The 13,508-nt window shown below is 45.0% G+C and overlaps 1 protein-coding gene across 1 annotated transcript; it reads right to left on the bottom strand.

Moving 5' to 3' along the window:
* Positions 1-2,979: 2,979 nt before the first annotated feature.
* Positions 2,980-9,643, bottom strand: LOC139047063 (uncharacterized). The gene is made up of 3 exons (XM_070521014.1): positions 9,170-9,643; positions 8,891-9,098; positions 2,980-3,368 (listed from the first exon to the last, which is right to left on the bottom strand). The coding sequence occupies exons 1-3, from the start codon at positions 9,641-9,643 to the stop codon at positions 2,980-2,982; spliced, it is 1,071 nt and encodes a 356-aa protein (XP_070377115.1).
* Positions 9,644-13,508: the final 3,865 nt, after the last annotated feature.

Below are 13,508 nucleotides of genomic sequence, written 5' to 3'. Positions count from 1 at the left end.
TCCGAAGATTCATCGACGCGCTCCTTAGACACGGCTGGGAACGCAGATTTGTGAAGAACTGCATGTGAGCGAAAACTAATCTGCAGAAAACTAAAGTAATGCTTAACAGTCTCGGTAGAGGACAGCAATTTACAATAGGCAGCGAGGCACTGAAGTCGTAAGGGAATACATCTACTTAGGGCAGGTAGTGACGGCGGATCCGGATCATGAGAAGGAAATAATCAGAAGAATAAGAATGGGCTGGGGAGCATTTGGCACGCATTCTCAGATCATGAACAGCAGGTTGCCATTATCCCTCAAGAGAAAAGTATATAATAGCTGTGTCTTACCAGTACTCACCTACGGGGCAGAAACCTGGAGGCTTACGAAAAGGGTTCTACTCAAATTGAGGACGACGCAACGAGCTATGGAAAGAAGAATGATAGGTGTAACGTTAAGGGATAAGAAAAGAGCAGATTGGGTGAGGGAACAAACGCGAGTTAATGACATCTTAGTTGAAATCAAGAAAGAGAAATGGGCATGGGCAGGACATGTAATGAGGAGGGAAGATAACCGATGGTCATTAAGGGTTACGGACTGGATCCCAAGGGAAGGGTAGCAGGGGGCGGCAGAAAGTTAGGTGGGCGGATGAGATAAAGAAGTTTGCAGGCACGGCATGGCCACAATTAGTACATGACCGGGGTTGTTGGAGAAGTATGGGAGAGGCCTTTGCTCTGCAGTGGGCGTAACCAGGCTGATGATAATGATGATGCATGTGAGCACGAAGGCTCAAAGACATGAGCATTAGGTGTTTTGGAGAAAGCATAGGGACTACACACATCAGTCATTTGTCGTGAAGGTGCCTACATAGAACCAGTCGGCTCAGTTACACGCCTATCAGGCAAATTAACTTCATGCTGGCTGGGCACCACAGCTGGTAACAATAAAATTCAAACAGCGCTAGATGACAGGACCAGAAAGAGGAGGCAAACACGGCGCTGAACTTGCAGCTGATTTATTTGAAGAAGTCAACATTTATGCGTACAAAACTGGGCACGATGAGTGCACATTCCAAAATAAGTTTGGCAGTTCGAGTGGGTCTTTCATGGAACGTTTATCCTTTCATTTAGAGAATACCCATGTAATGTGGGAAGACAAAGTATTCAAGCAAAAGTCGAGGGTGTGTATTGGTGCCAAAATTGCCCCAGTACTTAGTATCATTTTTCTAAGTTATGTTGACAGGAAAGTAGAGAAGGACTTAAATGGAAGGTATATTCGAATTGTTCGATGCGTGAACGACTTCCTAATTTTAGTTGGGTCTAAGGGTGCTGAATGTGTACCTGACTTAATCGATGTTTTTTCTAACTAAGCATGGGTCTGGACTGAGCTTCACACATGAGATCCCACACAGCAACGACCTGCAGTTCTTAGATCTGAATTTGACCTTTTTGTCTAACCATGTATGCTGGCGATACGCTCCCAGGAGTGAAAAACCTCTTGTAAACTACGCGTCTTGTCACTCTAAGCTTGTTAAATTCGGAATTGTAACAGGATGTATTGGTATGGCTGTCAAAAAATCGTGTACTCATCAAATGTCCAGTAGCCTGATGGTCCAAGGCCAGAGATGCAGAGAGGCCGGTTTTCCAGATTCTGTAATTGTGGCTGGTGCTAATAAGATTATAAAAACGCTGAAATGTTCGTAACAGCCCAAAGAAAATGTGGGGAAAAAAGTTGTCTGCCTTATGAGCACGCGTTGTCACATCGTTTTAAGAGGGTAGGGGCCAAGTATGGTGTGAGGGTAGTTTTTTCTGCTCCGATGAAGCTGGGTAAATTAGGGGCAGCATTCCAGAGGAAGCAGGAAGGCTTTAAATGGTATGCTGCATGCAAGGTAAATCATGTCAATAAGTACATCAGTTGCAAGAAGGGCGCTGTCTACCCAATTCCTTTATCTTGTGGTCAAACTTACATATGCCAGACAGGCCGTTGCATCAATATTAGACTAATGGAGCATGCCAATTCATTGGACAAAAAAGACACTAACCTGGCAAAGCGTTGCAGTATTTGTAAATGCGTACCTTTGTTTGACGATACACAATTGTTATTTTTTCATAGTGACAAGGCTACCAGAGAAGTCACTGAAGCATTCCATATCATCAGAAAATCTAATAGTTGCGTTAGCAAAACATCTTTAACCTTGTCAGCGAAAGAAATGGCATTGCTGCATAAAGGGTAGATTGCAAGGCAGGTACAACGCGTGCGTATGTTGGCTGTCCGGAGTTTGTATCTGATCATCGATGTATGACCGGGCACATGCGTGCCCGGTTTTGTATGTATAAATGTTGACTTCTTACTTCAAATAAATCAGTTGTAAGTTCAGCGCTGTGTTTGTCTCCTCCTCTTTCTGGTCCTGTCGTCTAGCACTGTTTGAATTTTATTGTTACCATGGAACTCCAACTTGACCAATCGGCAGCCCTTCTGCACCACAGCTGGACATATAACTGGTGGGGAAGAAGTTTGGGTGTGTTGGTGGGATACATTCAGACTGGGATACATAGCGCAAGAAAATATGACACAGAGACAAACGGAACACAGGACGAGCGGTGAGATGATGGGGTACATGCTCGAATTCTGACTGACGTGCCCAGTCAAAATGCTCTGCTAGCAGCGTCGAATGCCGAGGATCTGGGGATTATATTCAGGCACCAGTTATATTCAGACTGGGTTACATAGCGCAACAAAATATGACACAGAGACAAGCAGAACACAGGACGAGCGCTCAGCGCTCGTCCTGTGTACATCAGTTACATCACCATACAGTTCTGCTTGTCTCTGTGTCATATTTTGTTGCGCTATGTATCCCAGTCTGAATATAACTGGTGCCTGAATATAGGTAATCCTCAGATCCTCGGCAGTCGACGCTGCTAGCAGAGCATTTTGACTGGGCACGTCAGTCAGAATTCGAGCACGTACCCCATCATCTCACCTTTCGGCTAGGTGATTTCACCGCAAATTCAGGTACATTTCCAAGGCTGGTGGCTCAAGACCAAAGTAAGTGGACACCTGTGAGCCATAGAGGCAGGTGTGGCAGTTGGCCAGAAGAGCACTTACTTTGTACATTTGCGGCAAATTCTGGCGGTACAGTTTTTGATTTTTTCGAAAGTCAACAAATGCAAATAAGCCAGCAATCTTGCCAAAACCCCATTCAACAGCTTGGCGCACTTTGCTTATTTGCTTGTTGAATAGCAACTGGTGCCCACTAGAAGATGTTGCGCTGTAGGGCTTCAGCAACAGTGGCCTCAGGGGATATGCAGGATCACCATAGATGCAATAGCTGTGGCCCTGGACAAGTTTTTCTAGGTTTTCATAGGTCCTACTTATTCGGAGTATACCTGCAAGATCACAAAGTGGTTTTTGAACTCAGAATATGATGCCATCTCCCAAAACCGCTGCAACCAAGACAAAATAGGCAATAGTAGACTGTTTTATCAGTTGCATCACCTAGCTTTATATGTTGCATGTTATTATCTGTGCCGTCTCAAAGTACACAAGGTAAACCAACCTACAGGTCTATCCCTATTCAGCCAAGTTTCTCTGCACATAGGTCCCTATACTCTGCAGTACAGCTGTGCCGCCTGCAATTGGGTCCTCGATTGCATGGGGTGCAAGGCAAGGTGCTGACATGGTGCAGTGCACCCTTGAACCTTGCAGCGTGTGCAACGCGGCAGACAACCTGCACTGCTTGCACCTTTTCAGAATTTTGTTTAACAAAACTAATTACTCCTCACAAATGTGACAGTTGCACACCCCGTAAAATGTATTGTAGGGTTCCTAACTCGAACGGCAACAGAAATGACATCATCTAAGTGAGACGGGTGTCGTCCGCCATTTTATTCCAACTTCTTCCTTCTCACTTCTCCCCTAGCACCTTCCTTCGTCTTCTTTCATGCGTCCAGCGCAGACCGCTTCACTCTTCCGGATTTCTTTTAATTACACCTCCTGGGGTAATACTTGAATACGTTTCCAATAGCGGCGCACTCCGTTTGGCCCGAGGCTCCGGCGTACCAGGCATTCTTCAATATTCCATGCTGGCATGCAGTCTTAATAACTTGAAATGGTCCGCAATATTTTGAATTTGAGGGCACAGCTCCTTTCCTTACAAGGACATAGTCTCCAGGCTGTATGTCCGGTATCTCGCTACTGTGCCTTTTATCAAAGTTTCGCTTCATGCGGCGCTTGTAGATCTCCTGTTCTTTGACAGTTTTCCTTACTTCCGCAAGTTCGAGGTTCTCTAGGAGACCTAGCTCACGATCTGCAGGAAGTATGGGCGCTGTACCTGAAGTTACAAAATGAGGGCTGCAGCCTAAACTCGTGGTGTATGATCTGTTGTGATGCTTCACAGCGGCCTCGAGACAGCACTTCCAGCCACCGGCAAAGTCTGGATACATCTTCAGATACTGTTTGATGTCTCGTATGGCACGTTCCGCTAGGCCGTTTGCTGCCGGGTGGTATGGAGAAGAATACTTTATCATGATGCCGTGCTCCTGGGCCCACTTTGATAATTTGGCACTCCGAAAAGCCGGCCCGTTGTCGCAGACGAGCGTCTTTATGTGTTTAAAACACTCAGCTTTGAGGAGGTCTATTACGCTGTTTGCGTCTTCTTTGCCAGCTTTAGCCGCAATCGTCCGTGTGCACTCATCTATGGAGAGCAAGAAAGCTTGCGTTCGCTTGACTCCTTCCCCCTTCTTTTTGAGCTCCGCGAAGTCCAAATGAATTACTTCGAACGGGATGCTTGAATATTCAGGGTTTGTCATAACGTCTGTCGATTGCTTGAATTTAACTTTGTTCACCTGGCATAGGTGGCATGTGCGGATGTAATGGCTGATGTCGTTTTTCATGCCCGGCCATGTGAATCTCATGAGCAATTTCTTATAAGTGCGCCAGAAGCCATCATGTCCACCCGATTCAGGGGTGTCGTGGTATAGATGAAGAATCCTTGGAATCATAGTTGGTGGTACGTGATACCTTCCATTGATAAACTGGAGCTCTTCTGTACCTTCCCATAGCTTAATATGATTGATTGTATCTGGATTATTGCTTGATTCCTGTACAAGTAATCTTGATAGTGCGTCAGCGTCAGTGAGGAGTGGGCCAGGACGGTGCGAAATTACGAAATCAAATTGTTGCAGATAGTTCACCCATCTAGCAATGCGGCCTCTTGGCTGGGCCATGCTCAGAAGTTGAGTCAATGCTTGATGGTCCGTGAAAAGTATGAATTTGGCACCTTCCAGGTAAGTACGAAAGTACTGCACAGCTTTTAAGACGGCCAGAGCTTCCTTTTCTGTGGTACAGTAATTGATTTCGGCGGGTTTCAGGGTATAGCTGTAGTACCCCACGACGTAGTGTTTGGTTTGATCAGCTTGTTTGGATGGCTTCTGGTATAGAACTGCACCGGTAGCATAATGTGATGCGTCCGTGTTCAGCACGAAAGGCAAGGAAAAATCCGGTATTCGCAAGATGGGGTCCGACGATATTAGTTTTACAAGCTCACGATAGACAGCTTCGCACTTCTCGTCCCAATGAAAAGGCACGTCTTTCTGAGTTAAACGTGTGGGGCACCTTGTTCTCAGTGCGTAGTCTTTGATAAACGCCCGGAAGTGTCCTGCAAGGCCAAGAAAAACGCGCAGGGAGTGCACATCATAAGGCTTTACCAGCTTGGAGATTCTCTCTACCGATTCTTGCTTGGTGCTTTTAGTCTGTCCATCAAACACCCTGCCAAGAAATACTACGGTATCTTGAAAGAACGCACTTTTCTTGAAGTTGACTTTGAGTTGGGCAAGACTGAGGGCATGAAGAACTTTTGAAAGATGACTACGGTGTTCGTCCTTTGTCTTTGAGTAGATGATGATGTCGTCGATGTACACATTGCAAAATGTGCCCAGGTAAGGTTTCAGAATGTCCGTCATAATCTTCTGAAACCACGCAGGGGAGTTTTTCCAACCAAATGGTAGGCGGTTGTACTCAAACAAGTCAAATGGGGTTATGAACGCGGTGTACTTCTTCGTTTCTTCACTTAGTGGAATCTGCCAAAAGCCCTTGCAGAGATCTATTCGTGAAAACCAATGGCAACCACCGGTTTCGTCAATGATGTCGTCGATTCTCGGCATTGGATAAGGTATCAATTCAGTTTGACGATTGAGAGCCCGGTAGTCTGTGCAGAGGCGGAATGTCCCGTCTTCTTTAGGTGCAATAGTGATAGGAGAAGCAAATGGGGATACAGAAGGCCGGATGATACCTGCGTCTAACATTTCTTGCAACTCCTTTTTCAGCCACACCTTTTTATCTCTGGACATATTATAGGGGGTTCTACGAACCACTGTTTTATCTGCGAGCTCGAAAGGAACGACATGAGATTTCATTGCTGGAGGGCAGCTTCCTATGCATATAAGCTCTGGATACTTAGTCTTGATGGCTTCGTGGTGAAAAATTAGCCTTGATACACTAGGTTCTTCACCAGGGTCTTCTGTTCTTATCGTGTCTTCGGCCATTACCTTGTCATCCCAATAGAGGTTCATCTTAAGTTTTTTCATGTCTGGACGGGACAAAAGAAAATCGTAGGTGACATTGGGAATGGCCAATACGTCACTGGTAATAGCATTTCCTTGAAATTCAATAGCCAGGGTTACCCATTCGCTATGCATGGTCACTGACCCATCGTAGGCTTGGACACGCAATGTTCTACCAGCGTGCAGACGACTGGCATCCACTCGAGTCTTGTTGATAATAGATACCGAAGCTCCACTGTCAACGAGAGCCTTCACTTCAATGCCATCTACCTTAATGGTGGCGTACAATAAGCTTGACGACACCAAATATACTGTCTCACTGAAGCTCTTTTTCTGGGGCTTGTGATGCACGTAGACAGATTATGTGGAAGTAGGTTGCCGTGAACTGCGGTAATTGGTTCTTCACCATCCTCACAGTCATGATTTACGCTTCCCAGAGATTTGTTTATGAAGCTGTGTTCACATTCAGTTGACGGCAACGACTCTAGATTGGAATCAAGTTGCTCTGTTCTACCATCTGGCTGTCTTCTCGATGTAATTCTTGGCACTGAGGTCTGTAGAAAGTTCAGAAGGTCATCAAACGTTCTTGGACCTTTGAGCTGGACATGACTACGGATCTCGATACACAACCCTTGCGTTATCAAAGCTACAACAGCAGAAGACGACAGCTTCGGTTCTGCAGAATACAACAGGCGACGCTTCTCAAGACAGTACTCAAGCAGAGAGCCATCTGTATAACTGAACCGCAGTGCCGCATCCCATCTTTCTACTGCGTTGCCTTCGAAAGCCCCTAAAAAGTTGCTTTTCCACAGTTCCCAACATGTTGTTCCATAATCCATGAGTTGCACGTCATACCATTTTCTGGCTATACCGCCCAAATAGCGGCGCATATGCAAAATCTTTGTGTCGTCGGAGTGCCACAGATTCTTGTCACAGGCGTACTCGAAAAAACACAGCCAGTAGTGTGCATTTTGCGATTTTCCTTCAAAAACATCTGGTTCAACAATACTCCGTGCTGACTGCTCTCGACTAAGCGCTTGGACGAAAGTTCTCATTATTTCGATCTGTTGCATAATGTTCCTTTGCAGTTCCATAACACTCAAGTCTCGGCTCACCTTCCCGGCAGGCGTTTCCTCTTTGAGGGTGCCACGTCGTATGGGTTCCAGAACGAGTTCGCTCAGTGTCTGCAGTTGTAGATTCACTGTCACCGATCCTGTTTGCACGAGGGCTTGGCGGCTGATTGCAGCTTGTTGCAGTACCACGTTGATCAGCGCGGTAGAACTAACTTCAAGAGGAAGGTCCGTCGCTGGCTCACCGTGCACTTGGTATCGGGTGAACACAACAGACTCTGATGACGCCTGGTCGACGAAAAACGTCACCCGCATCGCTGGTCTTCGAAAACTGTCGGCTGCGCCAAAATGTAGCGTTCCTAACTAGAACGGCAACAGAAATGACATCATCTAAGTGAGACGGGTGTCGTCCGCCATTTTATTCCAACTTCTTCCTTCTCACTTCTCCCCTAGCACCTTCCTTCGTCTTCTTTCATGCGTCCAGCGCAGACCGCTTCATGTATTTGCATTGAATTTACAATTACTGATAAGCAAGATTGAAATAAAAAAGTTAACCATAGAATGTTCTCAGGAGTTGTCGCAGGTCTTAATAAAAATTTTTATTTTCAAATTGCTTCAGTCGTTAGGAAATAAACTGGTTTTCTCATGAGAGCCCTAATTAAAGTTCGTTCAGTATTCAGCATTGCTACAATTTTCTCATTTTATCACGCATACATTCATACACACTCATTGTATAGCTACATTTGCTTTATCAAATAACATTGCCCTGCCGCAAGTTGCTACAAATTATGAAAAATTATTTGTTTAAGTGCCCTTCCCTTCTAAACAGTTTAGAGTTATATTTTAAAATGTTGCCGTACAGTAGTTTGATATTTCTTGAAAACGTACTTGTTTTTGTCTGCCTACTTAGCATAATTATTACCTTTTTGAAATACATGTGTTACAAACATATGAGCCTTGAAAACTGTTGAATTTTAGCTCAACGTAATCCAGGGCATTCTCATTCCTGGCACGAGAAAAATATTTTACAGAAACTTTTTCAGAAAGAGCAATACAAGGTTTTTCAAGGCTGCACGACAAGTTGATGTTCTTGCTTATGTACTTTACCACATGTATTATTTTGCTAACCTTCGTTAACTGCTGCTTACTGAAAATGTACCGTCCTTGATTGTGAATGCATTTATGCCAATGAGCATGTTACTGAACATGACGGCTGCGTCGATCACGTCTAGTAACAACTTGCGAATAGGAACTCTCGTCTCTGTTGGATCAACTCACCTGCATCATGTCGGCTGCCGAAGTACGGTCCATTTAATTGGCAGATTATGCCGTTTGGACACATGATCGACTGGTACTTTACAGCATGGGTGCGCTTGTGCCCGGAAAAAAACATCTTCTGATTTGTCGACGGGCGGCAGATAGCCCTCGCGGTGCCGTCGATGAAGCCCCAACAGTTATCCAGGGGTGCACCTTTGGAATGCACGGCCTGCAAAGTTTAGGTGTGAAAAAAATATAAATAAATAATGACGGGCACGAACCAAAATGTCTGCTACCAACCTGTGAGAATTCCTCCAAGGTAGGGATGTCAAGCCAGGAGTGACTGTTCACGTCCTTCAAAAGGTGTTTGAAGTTGCTTTCGATGTGCGAAAGAACGATATTTGTCACTGATGATATAACTGAATAATGCCTCCCAAAAAGGTGCTCCAGATCGCACAGCCTGTTGGGGTACGAGAGCCGGCGTAGCGTAATACACAAACTCTCCTCTCCTGGCACAGTCACTCGTTGAGCTGTTTTGATGACAGCTGGCATCCTTAAGGCATTATGAAGCCTTGATATGTCGTTTTTTTCAAACCGGAAATACGATCTGAAAACACCAGCGTCCATGGTATCCATGTTCAAAAGTCCGTTGGCCGAAAGCGGGTCTCTCCGTGTGCTACCAAAAACTTCACACAGCAAAATGTCCTCTAGGTCCCTCCAATTAAGTTGATTTAGTAGCACCGGGTCTTGCAAGATGCTCTGCCGTGTTGTCATGTCTTGCAGTTTTCTAGCAGTGCGATACACCGAAACTCTGGGAGAACAGCGGACAAGTCAGAGGTGAACAGAGATGAACACGCTTGTCACTTGTGTGCACGTTTATGCGGACCATGTGTACTGAAAGAGCAAAAGACCTTGCCTTGGCTACTACACAGCGTAACGGCTTTGTTAATGTAAGGATTATATATAGAGAGAAAAAATAAAAATGCAATGTATTGCCTGAAATGCCTTCAGACATTTGGGTAATTCCAAATATATTATTTTATTGCGGCAATTCTTACAACTTGAGTATTATGTTTATAGCGGTTTTACCTTCTGCGGCAAGGTGGCGCGTCAGGCGAGCACATGCCCATACATGCCTTTCAGACGCAGCCCATATGCGCAGCCGGGCGCTCCGCTAAAACTGATTCTTCGCCCGCCGCTCCGCTAACTGTGAGCGGGAACGGGAGAGCGGAGCGGACCGTCAAAAACGTTCTGCTAAAACTGTCTAGTAGGCCGACAACGAAACGACCGACCGACCGACGACCGTGGGTTGTGACAGTGCGACGTGGATCCGAAGCGACTTCGAACTACGCCGACTAATCCAACCTACCCACTGAGTTCCGCCGGGCTGAGTGCGATCGTCTGCTAAAACAGCCAACCGAATCACGATTACCGCAACGTCTGTGCTTGTTGTATGTGTATTTTGTTGTGCTCAAAACAAATGGAAACATGTTTACGAGCTCCGAAGTCTGGATAATCAACACTCGCCTATCGCCGATGTTGTTTACGTTACGTGTAGGCCTAGCGCGTCCATCGAGTTCGTGAATGGCGAGTGAACGAACTCACCTGAGAAACTCTGTCGAAGGAAATGAATTTTCAGGTCCGTTTGGTGCTGCAGTGATTTTAAATATGCCACTCCTGGCTTCGTGTAATGTGTGACGTGGTGAATGAACCGTGTGGAATTTTGGTTGGTCAACCGCGGCGTGTTTCGTGTGGTGTCGGTTGACTCAAGTTTAACGGGCAAGCTCTGCGCTGTTTCCAGTGATAAACATAACTTCCGAAAGCGAAAGACACTAGTAGCCGAACTCGGCATGTGAATCCAGTTCAGTACAAGTTCACTGTACTCATTCACTCACTTCTTTCTAGTGCGTCCGTCCTTGGAGCTAGTTGGGCATAAATCGCTCGTGTAGCAATCAAGAACACTGACGCACTGAAGCATACGTGACAACGCAGTCATGTTTGAGTCAGTGTGTCGTTATACTTGAGCACTGCAAAAAGAAATCATCTGTTTGCAACCTGTGCCCTGTGTGCAGTGCATAGCAGGACCTGCATCATGCAAGACTTATGCATGTAGCAGCGTATACCACGATTGCTTCGATGCCCGCTTCAGAAGCAGCAAGTACTGAGTCAATGAAACTGTAATTGATTTTTTATCTCACTTTTTGCTTATGCAAAGTGTAGATGGTGTGAGTGCATTGTGGGGAAGGTGAAAAGGTGTCATCAGTGTTATGTGCAGTCAGTATGCTTAAACTGCTGGAATCCCTTCAGCTTCTACTCAAATGTCTCTTGCTGCGATACTATAAATTGTAGTCAGGACAAAGATCTACTCAAAACCAAGTTACTAATGCATCTGCGCAGAATATGTTTGATTAACAAGTTAACGCATCCACAACAACAATATGCCGATGTACAGCATATGTGCTTACAATAAATACATTCCGTAAAGGTGAACGACTGGGCCTACAATATCAAACTTTGTAGTAACACCGTAAAAAGTGCTGCCATGCGTATCAGCCACAACGAAACTGCTGCGCGTCTAACCTTCTTCCTTGGAGGCACTTCTATAAAGACTGTTCGGGCCCTTCCCATTCTGGGTGTAGCATTTAGCTGTTCTCTCAACTTTTCCGCATATGTCACCAGCACTGTATGTAAGCACCGGCCCATTCTTGGGTTTGTGTCCCGTGTCTCCCTTCCCTGGTGACATAAGGTTTTCCGAGCACTCTACACTTCTATCATTCTGTCACGACTTGAGTACTGCTCATCAGTATAGTTCCCGTACCAAACTCGCGACGCTAACAAACTTGAGCTTGTTCAGCGCCGGACAATACACACCCTTTACTCCCGTCTTTTCGGTTGTCACAAGCTCATGCCAGACTTCGAGGATTGCCTCAAACCCCTAAAGTAGCACACCCTGCAATACCAATGCAACATGGCACAAGTCTATACTGCAGGGTGTTTGACGACTCTCTAGACAGCACTAATCTTTCTTCAGTTCGTCTGAACAAGTGGTCAGCACAGCCTGAGCCCTCATCACGTCTCTGTGGCCCGACACCACAACTCCATGATTATATCAAGCATGCAGAGCTTTCTCTCCACCCCTCTCGCGATTCGGATTCTCCTTCCGTGGAACCAGACTGAATTGGCACTCCTGTGTGTTGTGCACCTGTCGAATGTGGGCGTGTGTGCCGTGCTGTGTTATTGAGCAAGTGTGTAAGCACGTGGAGGGGAAGAAAGTGTCTTCTGCATCCTGCAAATTCCTGCTCTAGATGGCTGGTTATCAGATGCTCTAACATACAGGCATCAGCCTTCTTTTTAGTCTAGTGTGCCAAGTTACCATTATTATTATTATTATTATTATTATTATTATTATTATTATTATTATTATTATTATTATTATTATTATTATTAGAATCATCACTTTGACCACATTGATTGTGTTGAAGCCAGCGTGACGCATAATTCAAAATATTTCTGGAGCTTTGTGGGCTCTCTCTTCTAAAAAGAGTGCCAAAGATGCACGTCTTCTTCATGAAAATAGTGGTGTTGTCTCGAACACTGCTGATGGCTTTGCAGAACATTTCTGTTTGCTATATGGTGTGAAATATGCTTCAAGCAACCTTCCTTCTCAGTCTGGCGCAGTGTATGCTAACAGTCAATGAAAACCTCGTTTCCAAGTATATGAAGTGCCTTAAACTTTGCCTTAAACTTTCCCTTTCTTGTGGTGTTGATGGTATTTCCTCCACAGAGCTTAACCCTTTGAGACACTGTCTACACAATTGGGCACAGCAGGAGCGTGCATCAATAGCAAAAGCACTGATGAAAGTAATGGTATTTAAAATGTGTTTCATACATCTTGAAACACTTATTATTGGAACTGTGCTGCAATTTTGAATAACATGCAGAGTGTTTTAACAAAATGAGTTGGAAGGTAGACGGCTGGGTGTTACTCTGTGTCAGTATGTTGTATGTAGCGAGCTCACTTCTTTCATTGTTTTTTACAATGTCGTGCACCAGGCATAATTGTCAAGTGGCTGGATAAGTGCTTTTCAAGCTTTTCAAAACACGAAATAGAACATGTTCTCATATTTTTTGTTCCTGTAGTGAGTTTTCGCATGGAGTCGAAATTTTGTAAACTTGACAAAACTTGCTAAACAATTGAAAATTCTTAATATTTGCTGCAGCTGTACACTTTCTACGATTCTGAGGATGCAAGGGATGTGGTGAAAGCAACTTTTCAATCAACGGGATAAAGTGGTCTCTGAAAGGGTTAAGACGTATGGAATCATACTTGTTCCTCGTCCTCACAAGCATCGTCAATAGTTCCCTAAAGCCTAGTACCTTTTCTAGCACTCTGAAGGTAGCATGAACATTGCCCATGCAGAAATCAGGTGCTGGATGTGCACTTACTAACTGCCGACCTATATCTATCCTCTTCAGTGCGTCAGGTGTTTGAATCGATATGGGATTCCCCGCTTTCTGTTAGTGCTAAGAGCATTTTAATAAATGAACAGCATGACTTTGTGTGCCGACAACTTAAAGCTATTTCAGAGTGTCAACAGTGTTCACCACTGCATCGACTTCCAAAAAGACATTTTTTCAC

This window comes from Dermacentor albipictus, chromosome 6 (genome assembly GCF_038994185.2).
Source record: "Dermacentor albipictus isolate Rhodes 1998 colony chromosome 6, USDA_Dalb.pri_finalv2, whole genome shotgun sequence".
NCBI lineage: Eukaryota > Metazoa > Arthropoda > Arachnida > Ixodida > Ixodidae > Dermacentor > Dermacentor albipictus.
This window is presented reverse-complemented; position numbering and strand designations above follow the sequence as displayed.

What these genes read in the sequence shown, in the direction of transcription:
- LOC139047063 (XM_070521014.1), bottom strand. Translation starts at nt 9,643, where the DNA reads ATGACAACACGGCAGAGCATCTTGCAAGACCCGGTGCTACTAAATCAA. An exon ending in CCTTGGAGGAATTCTCACAG is followed by an intron (nt 9,099 to 9,169) that starts GTTGGTAGCAGA and finishes TAAACTTTGCAG; the next exon opens with GCCGTGCATTCCAAAGGTGC. An exon ending in CGGCAGCCGACATGATGCAG is followed by an intron (nt 3,369 to 8,890) that starts GTGAGTTGATCC and finishes GTGATCTTGCAG; the next exon opens with GTATACTCCGAATAAGTAGG.